The 22,696-nt window shown below is 41.3% G+C and overlaps 1 protein-coding gene across 1 annotated transcript in view; it reads right to left on the bottom strand.

Annotated features, from left to right (window-relative positions):
• Positions 1 to 1,331: 1,331 nt before the first annotated feature.
• The window catches only part of LOC306827211 (receptor-type tyrosine-protein phosphatase mu), a 149,685-nt gene continuing 128,320 nt past the window's right edge, over positions 1,332 to 22,696 (bottom strand). Inside the window, exons 23-33 of the mRNA XM_079348881.1 lie at positions 16,427 to 16,524; positions 13,900 to 14,016; positions 12,637 to 12,791; positions 11,769 to 11,904; positions 9,703 to 9,852; positions 9,151 to 9,324; positions 7,343 to 7,474; positions 5,119 to 5,244; positions 2,980 to 3,143; positions 2,678 to 2,813; positions 1,332 to 2,266 (exon numbers count right to left, since the gene is read on the bottom strand). Coding sequence (XP_079205007.1) covers positions 2,213 to 2,266; positions 2,678 to 2,813; positions 2,980 to 3,143; positions 5,119 to 5,244; positions 7,343 to 7,474; positions 9,151 to 9,324; positions 9,703 to 9,852; positions 11,769 to 11,904; positions 12,637 to 12,791; positions 13,900 to 14,016; positions 16,427 to 16,524 — 1,442 coding nt within the window. The 3' untranslated portion in view covers positions 1,332 to 2,212. The remainder of the gene's footprint in view (positions 2,267 to 2,677; positions 2,814 to 2,979; positions 3,144 to 5,118; positions 5,245 to 7,342; positions 7,475 to 9,150; positions 9,325 to 9,702; positions 9,853 to 11,768; positions 11,905 to 12,636; positions 12,792 to 13,899; positions 14,017 to 16,426; positions 16,525 to 22,696) is intronic.

Consider the following 22,696-nt stretch of genomic DNA (forward strand, 5'->3'; position numbering starts at 1 on the left):
TGGTTGAAAGCTCCAAGAGTGTTTCTCAATGTGGTCAGAAGTCAGACGCACCTTTAGCCACACCAGCATTAACAGAGGTGTCCGGTTCAACCTAAACAAGGGAACAAGAATAGAAAGTAAAGAGCGGCAGTTACATCGAGCAGCACAGTAGAAACTGAAATCCGTACTGATGACGAGTTTTCCCTCAAATAATGTAATGTAATTCATCGAGTTTGAATCCTCCGTTCGGTGACGTTTCAGAGCGTTATTGAGGATCATTATTCCAAAGATTAAAGCGGGACTGTGACTGCAAGCTTGCTGTTTGAATCTCTGGACTACAACCCTTGAATGTCTGGTGAATTACTGAAAAATGTGTGTGACGTTCTCCTTTTCTGTGCTGCTGATGTGCCCTGAAGCAAGCCCAAACACCCCCATGGTCAGGTAACCACTGGCTTTCATCATAAAGATAAACCATTTTTTATTTGACTTATTCTTCCATATTCTGGACACAAAATTATAACATGCATCAGTCTCACAGGAATGAATGGCATTGCATGTACAATGTCCAAATTAACTGTTTCCCTTTAGCATCTTCAGTGTTAGTTATTCCAGATGGAGGTGCTCGGAGACACCACTAGGGGGAGTTAAACACAAATAAATCAGAAGGCACAGATCTCTGATACCAACTTTTCCCCATTGGTGTTTAATCTGATCAAGAAGACGGTGCACACAAGTGTCCTCTCTCTGATAGTGCTCTGTAGATAGATTGAGAAATGTATCTATTTAACCATCGTAGACTGCCACTCAGTCTCAGCCTGAGATTAATTTTACCCAGCTCTGGAACTGCAATCCTAGAAGCTCGTCTTACCTGCCTGTGGATCCAATAGGTTCCAGAAGTAGCATGGGAGGCAGTGTCATCCATCAGGATCCTCTACCATGGATCCAGCTCTACGCTTAAAGAGCTGGATTAAATAAAGTCCTCTCTGAGCATGGTCAAATTTGGGCTCTCTGTTAATGATGTATTAGAGTCTGGTCAAAAAATGAAATGTTGAAGACATGACTTCCAGACTCTTCAATTAAGTCTTCTGTGTATTCGATGTGTATGTTTTTGTTCCTGTGCTGCAGATCGTTAAAGTTCCGAGATTTCTCCGAGAAAAAAAGCAAGAGGACAAAAGTCTTCTCAAAATGACACAATTAAAGAGTCAACCTAAAAAAAAGCAAAATAACTGATTGATGCCAATAGCATAAAAACAAGTTAGAAATATGGACATATTGTGTTATTCCTCATCCCTCCTGTAGGTGTCCCCCTGATATCAAAGTTTCCAGCTTCACTCAAAGAAGACGCAGAGATACATAATCCAATGTTTATATTGTAGATACATTTATATATCTTTTTTCTTTACAATGGAATTGATCTGTCACACGAGATGACCAACAAAAAGCACATAATACAATCAAAAACCAAACCTAGAGAACCTATGATTGTCACGTACTGCGAGTCACAAAAAAAGTACATACCGTGAATAAATAATCTACAGAAATATGTACAATATGCACAGCAAGGATTCAATGGAAGTGCAAATAAAGCTTTGGATCCCTATACAGGGTAAAAGGTAAGCAGATGTAGACTGAGCCTGCCGTCCTCAACGTACAGTGTGAAGCAGTAATCAGCTAAAAGTCAGAAATTTACAGGACATTTAGTAACATTTAGGCTTTGAGCTCCTGCGTTGAATGACTTTAATCATAAGCTGAGCAAAAACAGAAAACAGAGAGAATAAAATTAACACTTTACATTATGTATAGTGTATCGCATTCCACGGAAAACTGTCCAATGAGGATCAAGGCAACGACCACAGGACTACAGGCATCTGAGAAAGAAAGATGGATCCAAAGAAGAGGCGACTCATTGCAGAGGAAACGAACAAAAAAAGACCTCCTTGTGCTCCCGCTGAGTTCCTTAGCACAGAAACAGGCTGTGATATTTAACACTGTACACTCTGTTACCTTTCCCATTTGCACCAGCTGAAAACCAGAAGAAGAAGAAGAAGAAAAAGGAGCGCTGGTCAAAGGAGCTGCATGTATTGTTGTGTGCGTACCTTGCTCCTGTCAGGTCCATTACACACACACACACACACACACGCACACACACACTTTGCAAAATGCACACATGTGAGCTGCAGTTCTTTTGTAAAGTCCCAAACTTGAAGTCTCTGGTGGATTCAGGAGCTCTGAGTTAGCCAGAATTCAAGTACTCCAGTGCAACTTCATAGCAGAACTTGTACTGGTCCTAGGAGGCAAAGAGAGAGAGAGAGAGAGAGAGAGAGAGAGAGAGAGAGAGAGAGAGCTCTGTAAAGCCTTTTCTCATGTATGAACAGTGGTTTATAAATAAACTCGGCCTGCCCTGCCCTTCTTTTGTCATTTAACACTTACATCAACATTTCTTTCTTTACAGAAACAAAACAATAAATCTGAAGAAGCACATATGTAAAATGTAACGTGCTATATTAAAAGGACCTGCCTCTTTTTTTATCATTATATGAATGGATTTCATCAGATGTGATAACTAAATGCTTCGGATGTTTTACAACTCCATAGAGATTATAGAACATGTAAATTCAGTAGAGAAGTGACTCTTCAAAGTTAAGGTGGGTCTGAGGGTCAAACTGAAATGTTCAAAACGCCTCTGCAGTTCCCTCACCAGTAGGTCCACCATGTTGGGTTTGTTGTTCCGTAATGTTTTGACGGCATGGAACACGTCCACAGAGCGCTGGTGTTGAAGCATCTCACACACAATGCTGATGGCACAAAACGTCCCACTGCGGCCGCCTCCATTCCTAGAAGAAGCCCAATGTGACAATTATTAAAACAGCTCAATGACAGAAGAGTTCCAGCAGAGAGACTGAGGGGTGAGGATGCAGTAGTACTCTTTGGTCAGTAGGTGGAGATGTTTCATTTTTAATCCCAGCATTAAAAGCACCTCTGTGTGCTCTGGTGACTTACAGACAGTGGACCACAGTGCGCCCCTCTCCCCCATCGTACTCCTCCTGCCACTTGTCCACCTGTCGGATCAGCTTGAGGAAGGAGCGTTTGGACATGGGCGTGTCTCTGTACATGGGCCAGCCCAGGAACTGGAACTGCTGCACCATCCGGTAGCCGTCCTGGGGCTGCAGGGGGAAGGACACACACCGGTTATCCCAGGTTAACACACACACACACACACACACACACACAGAGGGTGGTGGTGGATGGCTGGGGGTTAATCTCTGCTATGTAAAGATGTAATCAGTCACTAAAGATGCCGGGCTAAGCTGAGCCTCGATGAAGGCAAGTAGGAGGAGAGATGGATAAGGACACGAGGAGCCACTGAGAAGATGAATGCTCAGATGGACGGGCTGATAGATGAGCGCGGCTACTGCTGGAGACGGAGAGTGAAGATACAGACACTCTAAATCACACTCAGACATATGGATCAATAACACTTGTCAGTGATCATATGTGATTACGCTGTACTCCTCTTTACATGCTGCTGGTGTCTCTGCCGGCCAGGAGCTGTTCCACCATATTAATGTGAGTTTATTGACAGCTTCAGGAAGACTGTAGGGGTAAAGAGCTTACGCAGGTGACTGCAGGTGAGCACCCTACAGCCTATGTCAGGACCCTTATCTGAATTATGATGTGTGGTAGGTCAAAGTTAAAGGGTCAGTTCATCATATTTAAAGAAATAACAAGTGTAATTAATCTGTGGTGGTATTTAGCGATGACCGTTTTGAGGAGATGTCTGTGATTTTCTCCTCCACATTTTGTGGTGCTCACAAAATTAAAAAATGTGTTTTTTAGACTTTTTGACACATTTCTCTTTACAGAGTAAGTGGCCTTCACTGGATGGTTCAAGTGTCAACAGCAGGACTATTTAGACCCTCCAAAGGATTTAACAAATACAACAAAGCATAGTCAGATGTGTTAGTCTAAAGTAAAGCAGCGGGTCCAAACAATCTAGCAGCTTTATATATAAAGGGTTAAAAGATTTAAAAAAACCCAACACATTCTGATAAAAACATAAATGCAGTTGTATTTGGTTGACTTCTCTTGATGTTTTATTTATTTATTTTGAATTTAATTTAATTTAATTTAATGGATTATTAATGTCTTCAAAGACACTGGTTCTTAACCTGTGAACACATTGTCGCTGTACAGGACTAATGTGCTCGTTTCAATTGTCTACATGTTTGATTTAACTGCATTTTGAATGGACTGAAAGCCCACTAAGAAAATCGAACAAGAAAACAAATATTTCAAAGTAACATTTTTTTTTATTTTTTTTTAACTGCCTCAATCCAAATCAATCATACATAATTGTAACTCCAAAGAACGTTTTCTGGCATCCTTTGGGGATTGTTTCCTCTTTGGATAGTGGCCATTACTTTACTGCTCCTTAATCATTTTTGTTTTATATAATTTTGGGATATTGAGATAGGACAGATAGAGCAGGAAACCGAGGAGAGAGAGAGAGAGATGTGAGACAGCAGCTGCAGCAGCATGCTCACCAGTGCCCCACGAGGGTGTGGTTTTTGAAAGGATAAGTTGAGCATAGTCCATGGGGTTGAGGTGTAGATGGACAAAACATCAAAAAATGAAGAGCTTTGTGCCCAGTTGGATACCACATAGTGTAAAAGTCGGGATGCACTTTTACATGATTTTGAGAGATGTGATTTTTAAGGTAGCTACACAGAGCTTCCCCGACAAATATGATTGAAGGAAAAGTCACAGAGTTCAACTTGATTTCTACCTTTTTAACAATGTGTGACATTTCTCAAGCTGTCTCAAAAACGTGACATGTGGCAATCGCACCTCAGTCCAATCACTGGTGCAGCAGCATTGTTATCGAACGCAGTGACTCTGCCTCTGCACAGCTTGAATGGACAGACCGGAGAATGAGTGGGATGTGTGAGGTGTGCAGTCACAGAATAAATTGGCAGTTGAGATCGGAGAGAAGACAAACAAGTTTGAAAAGTTAGGAAAAAATGGGCAGCTGAGCAGAAAAACTACACGACAACGAGATAAGTTAAATGTAGTGTTTTGCGTTTCTCCAGAAAACAAAGGATTTGGTGTATTAAGTATGACCTCCCTGGGTCACCGTACCCGTGCTGCGTTGTAGATCCGAAATATTCTGCTGATGATGTCCTCTTCTAAATCAGCCGAGACAAACTCCACCTGGATGGGCCCATGGCGGTGGACTCCATTTTCCGGCCAGTACTGTGGGCACAACTAAACAAAATATGCATGTACACACACACACACACACACACACACACACGCACACACACACACACACACACACACACACACACACACACACACACATACATACACACACACGCATATGCACACACACACACAAAGAAAAAAGAAAAGAAAATGGAAGACGATTCATTAGTGTCAAAATCCAAACTAAGTAAAAGGTTAGAGACGTATCAGTTCCTTGGACCCAAAGAGGTTAATGTGGGTTTATAAACTTGAAGAAATGAATCTTAAGAAGAGAAGGTGAATACATCAAATCTCAAGTGTTTTCTTTTTTTAAAGACAAAGAATTACTTTTTCATTCAGACAAAAGCTGGAATATATTTCTAAATGGACCAAACATTCAAACTAGACTTTTCAGAAATAAGAAAACCTTGACTTAATGCTCTTATCTCTTCGGAAAACTGCATGTTCTGTCCAAAAAGCGCTTCTTGTTTTTTAGACCAACAGAAAATGAGAGAATCCTTTCTTTGAAAATAGATCATAAAAAGATTAACAGTTTAGATGTTATAGTTATTTAATCATTACATTTAGATTTCAAACATTTATTCAACTGCTCAATGTTGGTGTTTGTTGTGATTTATCAAACACTGTTTGACTTTAAGTTGGAGCCGCTCTTTAGAATTTCCTTTTTGGTTGCAAACTGTTTTCACACAACTCTCTTTATGGTCATCCTGTTCAGTTACTCACAGTTACTTAAAAAAATACATTTACAATACACTCCAGCCTTTCCATGCACTCCCTTCACAGGTCCTGAAGTCTTCTCTTTGGTACACAAACCCGTGAAGGAGGGTTTTGAATCACTGACTTTGCCAAGTCACACTACATGGATCTGTGTTCAGCTTTTGGAAAATGAAATTTAGCGATTTCTTCCCTATCTCAGATGTAAAAAGAGGAACTTAAGCTTTAAAATTATAGGGGGATACATAAAAAAACAATGATTAAATTCACTCTTTATTGAACGTTTCAGGTCACAATCAGTGAGGGTGTTATCGACTGCTCTTGAAGCAGTGTAAAGATGCAAATAGGACGGGATCGTAAGAACCGGAAAAACGGCCCTTTTCCTCTCCTCAGTGGGCGTTAAAAGCATGCCCCTGCTGAGCACACGTCCGGCCTCGCAGCCCTGAATCTGACTCGTGTGCTTGTGTGTGTGTGTGTGTGTGTGAACACACAGATGGACAGATTCTGCACTAAGATGTGCCTTCATGCGGAGTGAAGAACAAACAACAGAAAAATGGGACTACCTGAAGAGAATGCAAATAACAGGCCTGAGCACACTCGTACAGATGGACACACAAATAACGCTCCCTTCTCCCTCTTACACAGAAGGAAAAAAAAGCAAAGATAGACATAAACGTATGTGCGGCAGCCAAAAGCAGCACTTTCTCGCCTCCTTTGAGAGCCTGTCAACACTTGACAAATTCAACAGATGCAAAAACAAAGATGCTGATGGAGAAGATAGTAAACCTCCACCTCCCTCATCTCCATCTATTCCCCCCCCCCCCCGCCTGCTTCCCTTCCCACCTGTGCTGTTTCTCTGGCTGGCTGGCTACAGTGAGAATATTGAATGAAAGGCCTTTTCAATCCAGCCAGGCAGCCAGTCAGTCAGTCACCTGGGGAAGGGGGATTTGGATGGGGAGAGCAGCCCGGCTTCAGGCTTTGATCCCCGGGTGTTATGACAGAGCCTCAGGCTGAGAAATCTGGATAGTCTCTTCCACAGGCCCGTCTCTCCATCTACCCGCACTTTCATGGCAAGTCCTCTTCCACTCCGCAGCATCCACCTCATTTCAAACATACTCTGTGTATACTTATAGATATATGTGTGTGTGTGTGTGCATGAACATATCCCTGTGTTTGTGTCTGAAAGAAAACAAAAATAGTAATCTTTTCTGAATTCAGTTCCCACGCTCGACTTCTGTGTGAATTTATTAGACACAGACTTCTGATGAAAGGAAATGCCTCATCTGTCATCTGTTTCTGAGCGCCCTACTTGCGATATCCCATAATGCTTACTCTGTTTATTGTATGTGGCTGTGTTCATGAACACGTATCAGGTCGGGTTTACCTGGGCTGGGTCCACGTCGTTGAGCATTACTATCGATGTGCAGTGGTAGTCCAACACCAATCTCCAGAAATCCTTCACTGTGTTTGGTAACGGGTGCTGGGTCACGATGAACGCAGAAGGCTGCTTGTAACTCTGGAGAAAATAGAAAGAGAAGCAGAGGGAAACTGCTAAATACAACTCATGAATAGAATATAGCACGTAAGCTGACAACTTACCGAGAATAAACCAACATCATTTCAGAATAACCTCTTTCTTTTGACCTGCTTCACAGTGTTGTTTTCTAATGGAGATTCCATGTCGAGGGAGATTACAAAAGGACGTAGCGCTCTTAATGTGGTTTCTGGCTCCCTAAGAAAGCTTTGCTGTGAAAGACAGGATTCTGTTCCTGAAAGGTCACCTGCACCATTAAGACAGGAGCCAAAAAGTCCATCGCTGGACACTTACATTGTCAAGGTGTTCTTTGTTTTTGGCCACCCTGAATACATTTAACACCTGAAATTGCTTTACATTCTATTTATTAGTTTCATCTTGTGGGGAAATTTCACTTTGTGAAAGTTGACATTCACTTTTATGTCAGTCCAAGTCAAGTATGTAAGTATCGTCAAATAAAAATGACATGACATTTGAAACCTTTCCATTATTGCTCCACTGAAGAAATGAGAACTGAAAAGTGACAGGAATGTTTGAGAGAGGTTCTCTGACGTGCAGCAAAGGTCACAGGACTGGAATCTAACCCAGACAGCCGAGGATCCTGTCTCAGATGATACATGCCCCACAAGTAAAGTCACCTGGACGTTTTGTCTTTAAAAGATTTGGTCATAGTTGATGAAATAAAACCATCTAAAAGGTGTGTTTAGAAGCTCTTCTCCAGGTTTTGAATCCTAAGGTCTACAACCCCCACAGCAGCAGCTGCTTGTTAGGTTTCTAGTCTCTCTACTCCTGTGTCCCGGGAGAAACTTAACGCTCAACTCAACTCAACTGTTAAAAGTCTTTGTAAAAAATACCTTTTTGACAAGTGTACAAAAAGAAATAAATAATGATGTAAAAAGTTAAGTTTTGTTTTAAAGTCCATTGTCAAGTTTGAAGTTATTTTTCTCAGTGAGTAAACTCTGAAACAGTTAAGTGAAGTAAAAATGTTCTCTCTTTGGATCCATTTCACTTTCTCTTGTATGACAGAACTTGCCAGAAAAAAACCCATTTCAATGACAACTTTCTTTTGTTCTTTTATGTCACGTCCTCTGTTGAAGGATACGTGGCTCCAATGGGCATTTTGCCTTCTTTTAAATGTGTTTACCGTTTTCTTCATTGTCCTTGTGATCACATCTCTGTGTGCTGTCCTTCAATATTTCAAATTCTAGTCGTGTCAAAGATGATTGTTGTGCCTCAGGGTATTTCTAACACATCCTACCCTTTAATCCTAAAACAGAAATCTATTTCCTCTGAATTAATTTTTAGGTACTGGAAATCCACCACTTGAAATCCTCACACAAAGACCCATCCAGTTAGTTTAAGAGGCTGAAATACCAATATTACAGCTCATTAGCCGTAATAACCACGTTGCTTTCAATTAACTGTGAAAGGGAAAAATAGCTGCTTTGACAACACACATTAGTGTTTGACAAGAAAAGCAACATGTGGGAAAGTTTCTGCTGCTAATTCTCTGCTGTGCGACCACATAAATATCACAGGGATTCAATTTTGAAGAATTCCATTGATGCTGGAAATGTTTTTAAATGACTCCAAAGAATCACTTATAGCTTATAGTTTAAAAATATATAGATATTATATTGCCTGTGTTTAACCCTTACATCCATGAGTGCTGCGTTGATGTAGTTGGAGCTCTCCCCGTCGATGGTGATCAGGAACGGGAGGCAGCGGTCTGGAGGGAGGACGTCCATGCAGCGGTTCTTCTCGTGGTTCCTGGGCAGAAGGGCGATGCTGCAGTCCTCCACCCGCAGCGTGGGAGTCACCATGTTCAGAGTCTACAGGAGTTGACGCAGGATTACACACTGTCATACTGACGCAGGAAAGTAGGCGCCGGGGTCTTGAGTTTGCTAATTATCTCCCAATATGGTAATTAACAATGCAATTCTTTAATCAGTTACATTAGCAATAGCTCTGACTCCCCTGACGTGATGAATCTATGGGGGGCGATGCATCTCATAGAACTCTGATTGGTCCACAGAGGGGGGCTGCTAATACAGATTAAAGCGAGGTGACATATTTGCTACTGATTGGCCCAGAGGGGGACTGCGCCATTCATCAAGAGTCAACATGTTTACTGTTATTTTGAACTTGTGCTGCACTTGAGGTAATGCATACTGTGCCTTATTTAGCTGATGGTGTTCGAATGTGCTCACCCTGAACTCCTCTTTGATGGGGCTGGAGTTGGTCTGCGGGTCCAGGCGGTTCATGTCGTAGTAGACGGAGCGGAGCTGACTCGCGGGGATGGTGGTGTCGCCACACAGACATGCTTCCAAAATGGCATCATGGATGAAGACATACTGCTCCTGCAAAAAACGGCATCCTCATTGCGGATCTATCAGACTTCTAAGACTCAAAGCTGCCGAAAACATATATCCTTTTAAAGTAACCGCAGCAGAACTGCATAGCCTGGTGAATTCAATGACCTTTCCATGACCTTCCCATGATTATTCTTTATCCCTGAGGCTGTTTCTATTACAAATATTAGTCATTGTCTGTTTTTAAAGGTTACATTACATATTTTTGCATTTTCTTTTGAAAATAGATGATTTATTTTTTGGAATAAAACCCTGAATACTATGACATTTTCAAAAAGCTTCAAACTCTTAGAAGATGTGGAGAAGGTACTTTGTCTATTTTCATGACCTTTTCGTGTTTTCTAAAACTCCATCAAACATCGGTAACCTTGGCCAGGTTGTGATTTGTCATTATTGTTGTCATGATAAAGCCATAAACAAGGCTGACATCTTAACAACAAAAACCGCTCAACCACTGTCCTGAAGTTCCTTTCGAGCAAATCTAGAAATCGCGGCACATTTCCTCCTCCTCACATCAGTCAGTCAAGCAGTCGACATGTTGACATGGCTTGAGGCTTGATGCAAATCTTTTCTGAAGTGACATTTTCAGCTGACACTCCCTTGTCACTTCGGACCGAAATCTGCACACACGCATAGGGGTCACTGATTTACAGATTTGCACAGGAACATGTGTTGCCATTTGTTAAGTGTGCTGCAGAATAAGAAGTGTTGACCTGAGAGTTTGACTGGCTCGCGCCCGCTCAGCCTCGGCGACACGGTCCTCCAAACAGAATCCACAGATTGACAGATCTTATCAGAGCTCATAAACCATAAACAACAACAAGGCTTTTCATTTCCGCTGACAGATTGAACCACGTTGGAAAAGTTTAGTGTCTGGCCCCGAGCTGAAAAGCCGTGCCAGTCGAGCCTGAACACCTGCGAGGGAAAATCACACACATACACACCCTTTGAAGGTCACTGAACTTGAGGAGAGTGACTCAGGGTGAACAACATTTGGTCTCTAGTTACTCAAATCCCGTTCTGGACGTCAACGATGAAACATTTGCCCATTAAGTCCAATGACGCTTGTGATTTAAAGGGAATTACGGTGAAATGATGCATCCAACGGGACTATGGACACCTCCAGATGGCCGGTGTTCAGGAAAGCGCAAAGTCCTTTGGTGGCCCGCTCTGGCATAAAGCTGCAGGATGTTTTCAGCCATCAATATGAGCTCAATATTCTCAGTTACAAGCCTTTAAACCCTTTTATTATTGCATGTATTGGCAGGCACTTGGGCTCAGCATCCTGGGAAATAGTTAGGGTGTGCACTTCAATAAATGTCTTCAGTGAGAAACTATCCTAAAAATGTAAAGCCTTGGCTATAAATGCATCTGCTTTTAATGTGAAACACCGTTCATCTGATATTCAAAGCAGCTTTAAACGAGCTCTGGAGAGCACTTACCCTACAGCTATCACATAGAGGTCAATTATATTTTGGATGCTGTAGTGATATAATGAAATATACCTCCAGTTTGAAGTGGCACTTGAAAAACTGACCGACAGTTGCAAATTGAAACTAATTATGCTGCTTTTTAAAAGATAATGGACATCATCAGTCACTTGCAAAATGGTTGAAAACCTCTATCGACTAGATCGCTCAAACGCGCGAGGATATGATTTATTTTGCCCGAATATAATGCATGTTTTTGACAAACAGCTCCTTTCTTTGTCATTAATTCCAAGCATTTGTTCTGGAGCAGCAGAGGAGTGGGGCTTATGGTAAGAATTACTCGGAGATTTGAGTTAATCCACATTTGATGGCAACAGCCTGTCAAGCTGTACCCTCACTCTCCCTGGTACTGATGAGTATCTGTGGACCGAACCCACTTCTACTGAGTCCAGCGTTAAACCAGGTGTTACTGACCTCGGTCTGCACCATGTTGACCCTTCGTGATCGCAGCTCTCTCACGCAGTTATAAATGTCCACCACACCCTCTCTCTCTGCCATGTCCAGCATGATGTCGATAACGATGAAGCAGCCCGTCCGCCCTGCGCCGGCACTGCACAAAAACACACAGCTTATGAGAACATGGTCATACATTTCATTGTGGCAGTTCACATATCATATTCTAAGTAATATACTCAAGTATTATAATCACATATCAATAGTGGTAAAATAAGGACTCTGTATTTTTGAGACAGGTAATAACAGTCTATCAACTTGAGAAATCCAAACACTCTGTGGTTTTACAGCTACTGTCTTATAGATAGATATATTGAACATTATTACATCAGTTTCCTCCCAGAACAATCTGCTCCACTTGTGCTGCTGTTACATTTTGTTATTCAGCACATAACATCTAATACTTTCTGTCTGAAACTTTAAAACATTTTCCAGGATTTCTTCCTCTGCGTAAATGCATTACAAAAATGTGATTTATTTGTAAAAAGAATTAACATTATATCTATGAAAATCCATAAACATGTTGTCTTCTGTCTTTGCAGCCACTTCTTTTTTTTTAGACGACGTTCAGTCATAAAATGTTCTGATGGAAAAACAGCATCATATTCGATAATGTGGTTTTGATAAAAGGACCTTTTAGCCTTTAAGGCAGCCTTTTAGAAAGATGAGATAATTTCATGTACTAAAAACCAGACTGCTGATTTCTAATCTTCTGACTGCAGAGTGTGCTATCCACAACTTTGAAGGAGAGGACAAGGCTACACTGTTTGGTTGGACAGAGCAGAAACCAAAGAAAGAAACACAATCGTCAGTTGTTGTGAACACTAACCTACAGTGAACCACCATGGGCCCAGCGTTGGTCATGGTCTTAGACTTGACTCTCCTAATAAACCCCAGCAGGCCTGTGGCGTGATAGGGCACGCCGTGGTCCGGCCAGCCCGTGAAGTGAAACTGTCGGATCTCGCGGATCTCATGAGCCCCCCTCTGAGGAACAGAGTCATCACGTTAAACACACAGAGTTGAGCACAGGGAGGATGTGGAGAGACGACGGACGATACAGTGCAGAGGCCATGTGAGCGGTCCTTCTTAAGCAAACACACATTTTGATTGAACACAAACAGACACTTCATGGGAAGTTTCAATATCCATCAGCAAACAGGATGTTCAAGGCTGCTGTGGACTTATTTCTTAACTTACTGTGGAAGCTTTCAGTCGTGTCTCCTCTCATCTATGCTACAGCTGTAATCTCCATGTGGATCCATTATGTAAACAGAAGGTTTTAAGGTTTATTTAAGGGGAATTATAGGCAGATTTACAGCGTGTGGATTTGGATTTGAGTTAAGTCACAGTTAAACTGTTATAATATGATTGTAACCTGTATTAATAATGGCAAGAAAGGGCCTCACTGGTACCCATTCATTTATTTATTCTGATAAGAAAATGTGAACTGAGCATCAGTAGAATACATAACAGTTTTAGCTACTGTTAAGTGAATGACTCTTTTGCCATGATGTGTTTAAGGATTGCTTACTTTTTAAAAAGACTCAGTGTCTGCATTTTGAATCTATACTGTAGCATCTTGAATTTTAAGTGTTTGTGGAAAGTTTAAACAATCCTGAAGAATTTTCTGAGCTAAACTCTGCTTTCTAATCCAAACACTCTGCATCGTCACATTCGAAGAAACTACTTCAAACAAATCTAAAAACGCTTCTGTTATATCAAGCCAACATAAAAGAAACAGCAACATATTCTGTAGGGTAATTGGTAAAAATAATAGGAACTAGAAGAATTAGTCGTATTTTTGAGCAAAACTTGACAACTCATTCAACAAACAGCTATATCGCCATGCCCTTGATGAGTTGCTCTAATAAAAGCAACTTTTAGCCTCAGACTTTTCACACAAAAGCAGAGAAACTTTTTAAGATGACTCTCTCCTGAACTACTTTGCAAGTACTCTCAAGGTGCTTATGAGCAAAGCACATGACCCTGAACTTCTTCATGCAAACTGTTGGGTGGCCAGAGGTTGAGGTCTAGTATCTACTGCGCGTCTCTCTGAAGGAGCACGAGTGCTGTTAGAGGTTAAAAAGTTTACCTTCTCTACAGCAAAGGTCCGGATGACGTACTCGGAGAGCAGCTCAGTCTCTATCAGCGTCACCTTGATGTCTCTGTAGATCTCGGTGTCATCGGGCCAGTACTTACAGCACTTCACCTGAGAGTGACAAAGACAAGTGTTTTATAACCGCGTGCACTCAAACTGTCTGCTGTCTGCTAACTGCAATGCATTCACATTTGCACACACTTTATAAATGCCGTTTTTCACTGCACACACGCTCAAAATTTATTTCATTATCTGCCAGGCCATCTTGTTTTCTAATAAAGATAATTGTCACGAAACATTACAATGCATTTTAGTTCTTGAAGCCCTTCTTTGAAGTTAAAATGAGATTCGCTTGGTATTAGTTTTGACCCCCGGTCAAGGAACTGCTGCAAATTGGAAATCTTATGTATCGACGGAGAGCTCATTCTCACATTATTGCTTTTTCATTCTCATGTCGATAAAGTGAAAATGGGTGTAAAGGTGGACTACAGAAGTGTCGAACAGAGAAGGAAAGGTACTGAGGGGGTTTGAGGTTTGTCCACCTTAAATCATCTAATCAAATCCAGTGTAAAGAAAAGGACTAAACAAAAAAAATAATACAGAACCACAATTTGAAAAGGTGGATATAATGACAATCCAATAAAGATACGAAATAATAAACCCTCAGCTGTTTAAAAGAGATTTCCCCACAGAAATCTAAAAGACCCCTGTGGAAATATTACTTATATTAGGTATCCTGAGCGTAAGATCATCCCCCTCCTCACCCTCCCCCCCCTGTTCAATTAAACTGTTGATACTGAGAGAGTAAGGCTGGTAATAGAGATTGAGATCGGGGAGGTAAATCAGAGGATGATAATTTTTGATGAGGGATAATACAACATCAGCCACAACTAGATTCAATTTTCATTTCTGGAGTCTGTGCCCTGCTTAGGAATGAAATGAGATTTTGGTTTGTGGAGTGGCACAGACAGAGGGGGACTTTCAGGTCTGTCTCTCTGACACCCCTGATGACTAATCCCCGATGACAATCACAAATCCACCGTCCGCTTCCAGCCAGATTGAATTAGGCAAAAGCCATTACCTTATTAGATCTGTGTGAATCCGGCGCCTGGTTTGGGGGAATTAGCTTTTGGGCTAAATTATGCCAGCGTACTCACAGATGTTCATTTTTTGTGTCGGTGCACTTGTGACTGTGCGACTGTGTGTACACGAAGAGTAAGGAGAAGCAGCACATGCAGTCTCACCTCATCACACACCTCAGCACACTATCTTCCAAACCAAATCTCTCATACATCAAAGTACGCTGAGCGCCGCCCCGGTGAGGGAAACTAGCGGGACGGAGTCTGTGTATGCGTGTGCCAGGATCTCCCAGAGTTCATCAGCAACTGTGCCGAGCAGATGGCCCGCTGTGATATGGCGGGGTGATTTTATGGGGGCCCTCTATGGAGCCACCGTCACTGTGACCAACTGTGCTTGCCGCCCGCCATTGGACAAGGATCATGTAACAGACGGTTTGGGGGTCTGGGCCCTCCGAGGACGGCCCTGCAGCTAAGCAGGTGTGGAGAAGGTGCGGGGCGGGGCTGGGCTGGGCTCAGCTACAGTAGAGGAACGGCCTAATGAGGTACCAGGAGATGAGCCCATGAATCATTATCAGCTCTGCTACATTTAAGCTTCACCAAAAAATGCATATCAGCGGAATCAAGGTGTGCCTGTGTTTGAGGGGCTTTCAGCGAGAATGTTTAAAATTCTTGGGAGGAAAATCCCCTGGTAGCCAAGGCATTACACTGTACGTAAAGACCTTCATTTTCTCTTGATTATAACCTAACCAGGAGGAACTACAGTGTGAGTTAAGTGGAACAAATTAGGACTGAAGTAGAGCCCTGGTCCCCCCCCCCCCCCTTTACCCTGTAGTGAACAAAGAGAAAGTCAAGGTTCGACCATTAGTTTGAACATTATGAACCATCCTCGACACTCAATAACAGCCCCCTTTTTGTCCAATGAGGACAACATTAAGAGGTGTTTCTGCTCTGAGGAGCCTGGTAGGAGCTGGCGGCTACAGCAGAGTATAATCTCCTGTTATAGAGCCACTCAGATGAAACAGTAGTCAGTTGCCTGGATGCCTCTCCGGTAATGAAGGCCATCAATCAGTTTCTTCTCACTTCTCTCTGATCACATAGATGGAAAAAGAGCTGCAGGCAGAAGTCACACACCTTACTAACGCGCAGTCACACACACACACACACACACACACACACACACACACACACACACACACACACACACACACACACACACACACACACACACACACACACACACACACACACACACACACACACACACACACACACACACACACACACACACACAACATCTGGGCACTGATGTTCAAAGTCAAAGAAAAAAAAGAGAGAGAGATGGCTCAGTTTGCCTTGAGATACAATCAGGCTGTCAGCCGGCTGGGGGCAAGGTAATCTTATTTGAGATCTGTGGTTTGATTGAACATGTAATTAATACCCACCCTGCCCACTTCCACCAGATTGGTCACCATGACGATCGCTGCCGTGTTCTCCTGCCAAACCATCCTCCAGAAGTCGAAGACTGTCTCCTGCATAGGGCCTTACAGAATGAGAGAACAGAGAGGTTATTTCAGCAAAAAAAAAAAAAAAAAAAAAAAAAAAGGACAACAAAAATCTTAGCAGGGCTGGATCCAGACTTTTTGATTGGGGTGGCCCAACTGGTGCACTGACTTATGCAGGGGTGGCACAAAATGTATGTGCACACAGACACAAATGTAAAGCATGTCTTTACCCTGTCCGTCTCCACTGATCATCTACTGTAACAACGGACATTAAAGAGCTGAGAGGTTTTATACACTCGTGAATATATTTTTATCATTATAAGGTAATGAGACATCTTTGTAGCTTAATTGTTTAAGGACTGAAAGAAAAACAAAAGACACAATTTAACAAAAGGAAATTGATGTGCCAAGAAAGCTACCAGCAGACATCTAGTTGTTTTCAACATAAGTCCTGCCGCTTACAAATCAAATAGCCAATCAGAGTTCAGGTTTTTGGAGTAACAGAGAGAGCATATCTGGAAAGCTTCTGACATTTAGCAGAAAAGCTCAAAGACTGTGATATCAAGTACTATAACAAAAAGTGCATCTCATCTTCCACCTCTCCCAGATCACAGAGAAAATACTCAAAACACTGAAACAACGTTAGCTGTCATTTGTGTGCTTCATTGCTTTGTAATGGTTTACAATCAGATTATAAACCAGAGACGTTAATAAGCTGCGATAGTAGCCTTCACTCTGCCGAGAGGAATTTTCAGAAGATGTTGAAAACTCGCTGCAGTAATTTGCTTCCATTCAGCCATGAATTCATTAACAACTACTGATGTTGGTCGATCACACCTGACTCGCAGTTGGTGTTTCAGTTCATCTCAAAGCTGTCTGATGAGGTTAAACCAGAACTCAATCTTAGAGGATCATTTATGCAACTTACTTTAAGCACAGGATGCCTGTACATGATGACAATGTAAAGGCCCTTAACAAAGGTGTAGTTACTTACTTGAATTTCCCTCTGGATCAATAAAGTATCCATCCATCTATCTATCTATCTATCTATCTATCTATCTATCTATCTATCTATCTATCTATCTATCTATCTATCTATCTATCTATCTATCTATCTATCTATCTATCTATCTATCTATCTATCTATCTATCTATCTATCTATCTATCTATCTATCTATCTATCTATCTATCTATCTTAGTAATAACTGTTTGCGAAAGAATTGAAGGCAGAGAGAAATAATATATTTTTTTAGTACTGCACTGAATGGAATGAAAGTCGGTATTATTTATTGTTCTCTGTATGTGTAGTGCGGTGTTTTGTGAAGGTAACGTCATGCTAGTAAAGCTTCTGTCGCTGTCTCTCGCAGCAGACAGAAGCAGATCAACTTACACACAATCAAAACACAGGGGATTTAAAGGTATTACAGTCCTACAGCAACAATGAAGCGTACAGAGCATTTTCTCCTCCATTTTCTCGTTTTGAGCATCATAAAACATGGCAAATCTGATTTATTTATAGAGCTTCTGCAACGTAGTCGCTGCTAAGTGCTTACTCTACAGCAGAGAGCCTACATACAAACGAGAACAAGGGAGTCCAAATAAATCACAAATGTAAAGATGAGGCTTAATTCTGTGTGTGTGTGTGTGTGTGTGTGTGTGTGTGTGTGTGTGTGTGTGTGTGTGTGTGTGTATAGGTGTGTGTGTATGTCTGTGTGTGTGTGTCAAAGCTCAAAGTAATTAGCACCAAACCTCATCTGCTCTACACCGACCTCTCCACCAAACCAGACCTGCAAGTGTCTGCTGAACATCAGAATAAATGAGCAGAGCAACTGAATGCCTCCAATATTTAAAACTTCACTGAGCAATAATTGTGGATTGATAGGAATTTAATTATTATTCTGTTTAATTAAAAATATTAATTTTACTTTTAATCAAGCACCAAGTGGAAAAAAAAATTACTTCTGACAAATTAATTAGTGAATGCAAATCTCTGCAGTTGTGCATTCTCCTGCGTTGGCCCAAATTACCTGGAGACAAGACAAATTATGCAGACACACACACAAGTGACACAGGCTACACAGACATAGATTTCCCTGTTGGTGTTTATCTGAGTCGTCATCTATCTCTTAAATGAATTAAATAAGATTAAGGCCCTTGACAAACATCAAAGAACAGGTCATGTGAAACAACTGAGTCACTGCAATGAGTTACTTTGCTTTTGGCTGCAAATATTTAAGTGTTACTAGTGTAGCTGTGATTAAAATGCTATGTTTATGTCTATTCACATTTATTACATTATGTAATTTAATACAAATGAAATAGCCGCGAGTCACTTTAGTTCATATAAAAAATGTGATGACATCATCTCTATGTAATCTGTTGTTTTCCCATGTATCCCCAGAAAGAAAGGTCACCACATGAACCAGACTGCTACCTTGAATTTAAATGAAGCTGTAGCACATTTGGATTAAAGGACATACACAGCTTAAAGGTGCACAATATAGATTTAGGATTGAACTTTGAAAGTTGGAGAAGTGAAACAATTGTCTATTTTATTTTCTGAACCAAATACACAAACTTTATTGAAGGAATCAAAATATTTCCCTGTAACACTGTTTGGAGCTGAAAAGCTGCCAGGGGAGTTATGGCTGTTGTGGGTCCGCCACCAAAACTTCTCTCGTCGAACAGTTTTCCTGGGACACTTCTTTAACCTAACTGTCCCTTTCAGGCTTTAGGTGAATCTCATAGGGAAGTTGTTAGTATGTATATTGTTTAACAGCAATATTCCCAGTTCAAAAGCAGATGTAAAAGTATTGTTTTTTTTTCCCTATCCGTATCTCCATCAAATCAAACTTAAATCAAGGTGAGCCCTGCCTCAAAACAAATAAAATAAAGGTTTTATTGCATATAAACTGTAGACAATGGTTTGGCTATTAGACACCAGTTGGCGCCGCTCCAGCATCCTTCTCTGTTATTGTTGTGTTTGCTTTCTTCTTCTGCGACAACTTAATTTCCCTCAGGGCATCAACAAAGTGTCATCACCATTTTAATCACTTGATTGATCAAGCCATGTTTCATTTGCTGTCTGCGCTTCCCAAACACTTCCTGACAGTCTCTGTTCTCAAGCACTGTGTCCTCGTGTGATGTTCTTTCAATCACTTCAATTTTTCTGCAAAAAGATAAATGATTCAAAATGAACCATCATCTCCACAGTCACGTTTCTGCTGCCAGCCTGTTCATGGTTCTCTCTTTGGAAAACATGAACATTTTGCAGAGTGTAACGATTGTTTTGGTTTTTTGAAAAATGGAGATTTGAACTCTTGCTGACTCTTTTCCATTGCAATCAGATACCTAGAAATTTGGAGCAAAGCTCTTGAATTTCTTCCACGTGTATTCCCACATTTCCTCTGCCTTGCATTAGGTAGTTAGTCTGGAATTTAGCTGTAGGACCTCAATCTCCAATTCCGGGCACTTCCAGCCTTTCCAATAACTACCCAACCTGATTGAACCGCCCACTCCGCTACCTCCCACACTCGTCCCCGAGGGAGGATACACACTGTGGAGAAGTTTGGGAGAGGAAGACCGAGAAGCAGGACAGATGGTGTGTAGGACTTCAGTAACACAATAACACTTGGCATTATATGGTAAATCATCCAATGGGAGGCTCCTGCCAGGCTTCAGCAAGCCAATTTATGTCTCTATATGCAGGCAGAGACAGAGAATAGGTGAGGAGGAGAAGCTGGGTGAAGCTGAACTTCATGACAGTAATAAAGGAAGTAAGAAAGCCTCTTGATGAATAGGTGTAGAAGAAAAAAAATATCTCATCCAGGACAATTTCACAGCTTTAAATTGGAAGAGGTGGAAAGTCTTAAAACTTTTGCAGAACTTTTGGTGACAGTTAGATGGATGTTGGATTTTCAAAGGCTTGTTTTGTTTTGTTGCTACCAATCTTCATGGTAAAGAAAATTGATTTAAAGTAGTTTTGGAATCTAATAGTCATCATGTTTCGTAAGTTGATGCTGATAATGGCAGATAATTAATTGATTTTTTTTGGCATATATGAAACTCAAATAATATCAAGTGCTAAAAAGCAAAGACAAAGCCCCCAAAAAACATGCTGAAAAGCAATGTTTGGTTCTTGGGCTGGGCAATGACAAATATTATTTTGAGATGCAGCTTCATGCCTCAACTCATTCTTTACATACATCCGTTGCAACTTTGCCATTTGTGAATTTCCAGTTTTAAACAAAAAACAACATTTTTTAACTGGAGGTATTGCTAGCTGTTCCTTGCCTTTTCAAGTCTTATGTGAAGCTAAGCTAATCTCCTGCAGCCCTGGGTTCACTGTCGGTGCAAAGACTAAAAACTAACCCAGAAAATCGCCAACTGTCTCGTTAAACCACAGAAAGACACATTGAAAAAAGAAAAAAAAAAAAAAAAAAGTATTTTCACAATCAAAACTCAAACTTCAACCAGTTTTTTTTCAAGAGTCAAAATAAAGACTAACAGGGGCACTGGTGGCCTATTTCTTAGTTTGCACCCAATGTACAGAGGCTACAGTCACAGTCCGGGTTCAAATCCGATCTGTGGCTCCTTCACCACATATCATCCCCCCACTCTTTCTCGCCCTATTTTCTGATGCTATCCAATTCCCTGTCTCTTTCTATGGATTGGTAGCAGTATAGTTTATAAACTCCACCTCCTGCTGCAGTCTTCTTTACCAGATTAGAATACAAGAGAAACAGGGAGAGAAAACACAAGACTCAGCCTTCTATAAGAAAAGATTGTCTGCTTTGAGAAAAGAATCGGTTGTCCTCTGGACTGAATCAACATGAGGGATATTTCCTGTTCTAAATTTGGGCTTTGGAAAGCGGAAAAGTTGGAGGGTAAAATTCTGTTTCTGACTCCATCTGACAGATCCCTCTTGGGCATGTCCTGGCTCTAGTTTTACACAAGGGTGTACAATATGTCAGCGAACATATTTTGGCTTAATTCTTGTACAATGGGAAGAAAGAAAGAACCTGTCCATATTTATATACAGTCAATGGTCTATACCAGGGGTGTCAAACTCATTTTCACCAAGGGCCACGTCATCATAATGGCTGCCCACAAAGGGCCAGATGTAACTTCAATGTAACTAAACGCAATGTAAAATAAATGTAATTGCTAGTTAATGTTAAATAACTCTGAATTTATTACTTCTCCAAGTTACAAATATTAAAGTTGGTTGTTGCTTTGTTATAACATAAATAAATAAATCCTAATAATTTTTTTAGGTTATGAAACCCACACAACTTCATCAATAAAGGATCAAACTATCGAAGTTAATAAAACAAAATAACATCAAACAAGTTATGACATTAACATTGTTCAAAACATTTTTGTCCGTTAATTACTGTAAAACCAAGAATTGTGAGCTGCATAATTCATGTTTTTGGTCAAATCATGCTTTTCACTTATTTATTTTTAGGCCCCGTTTAGACCGAGACGCTGTGACAGGAACACGAAAACCTCCAGGGTGGAACGAAACTGATACGGGGGGCGTATCGCAGCCATGTGAACGAAACGGAGCGGACTCTCTGGCTGCGATGACCTCACCACACCTCCCCCCATACATTTGGACATGCTCAGTAGTCGAGAACAAACATAAACAACAATGGTGGCGGATTCGCTTGTGCTATGTGCTTCAGCAGCTATTCGCATTGTATAAACAGAACCTTGATATGACACATCGTGTATGTCGCCGCCCAAAGAGCATCGAATACCTGCAGCAAATAGTTCAACCTTTACCCAAGCACAGGGCGACCATACGCAGCATTTAGGTAAGACTTGGGAGAACTAGCCGCTAAAGAGGACGTTGTGGAGGAAGTGGTTGTACTGGTGAGTGTCCCGTGCGTCACGTTGTAAAGTTCCACTGCCCACTACTGGCCGGGCATGAGAACTACATTGTTTTCACTCAGAGACCTGCCGTGTAGACGGTCTGTGCTTCGAATCTGGAGGGGGTCGTTTCGATGCGTCTCTCTCACAGCGTCTCCGTGTAAGCGGGGCTAAGCTCTCGGGCCTTGAGTTTGACACATATGGTCTATACCAAGAACAGGATGCCTTCAAACTAAAATGAACTTATGGATCAGATAGGCTTCTAATAGATCCTCTCGATTAAGAGCCTAACAAAGAGAGAATGCTGACAGTTCTAAAGACTTTAGCTACTG

The sequence above is a fragment of the Symphodus melops genome (genome assembly GCF_947650265.1).
Source record: "Symphodus melops genome assembly, chromosome: 7".
In the NCBI taxonomy this organism is placed as follows: Eukaryota; Metazoa; Chordata; class Actinopteri; order Labriformes; family Labridae; genus Symphodus; species Symphodus melops.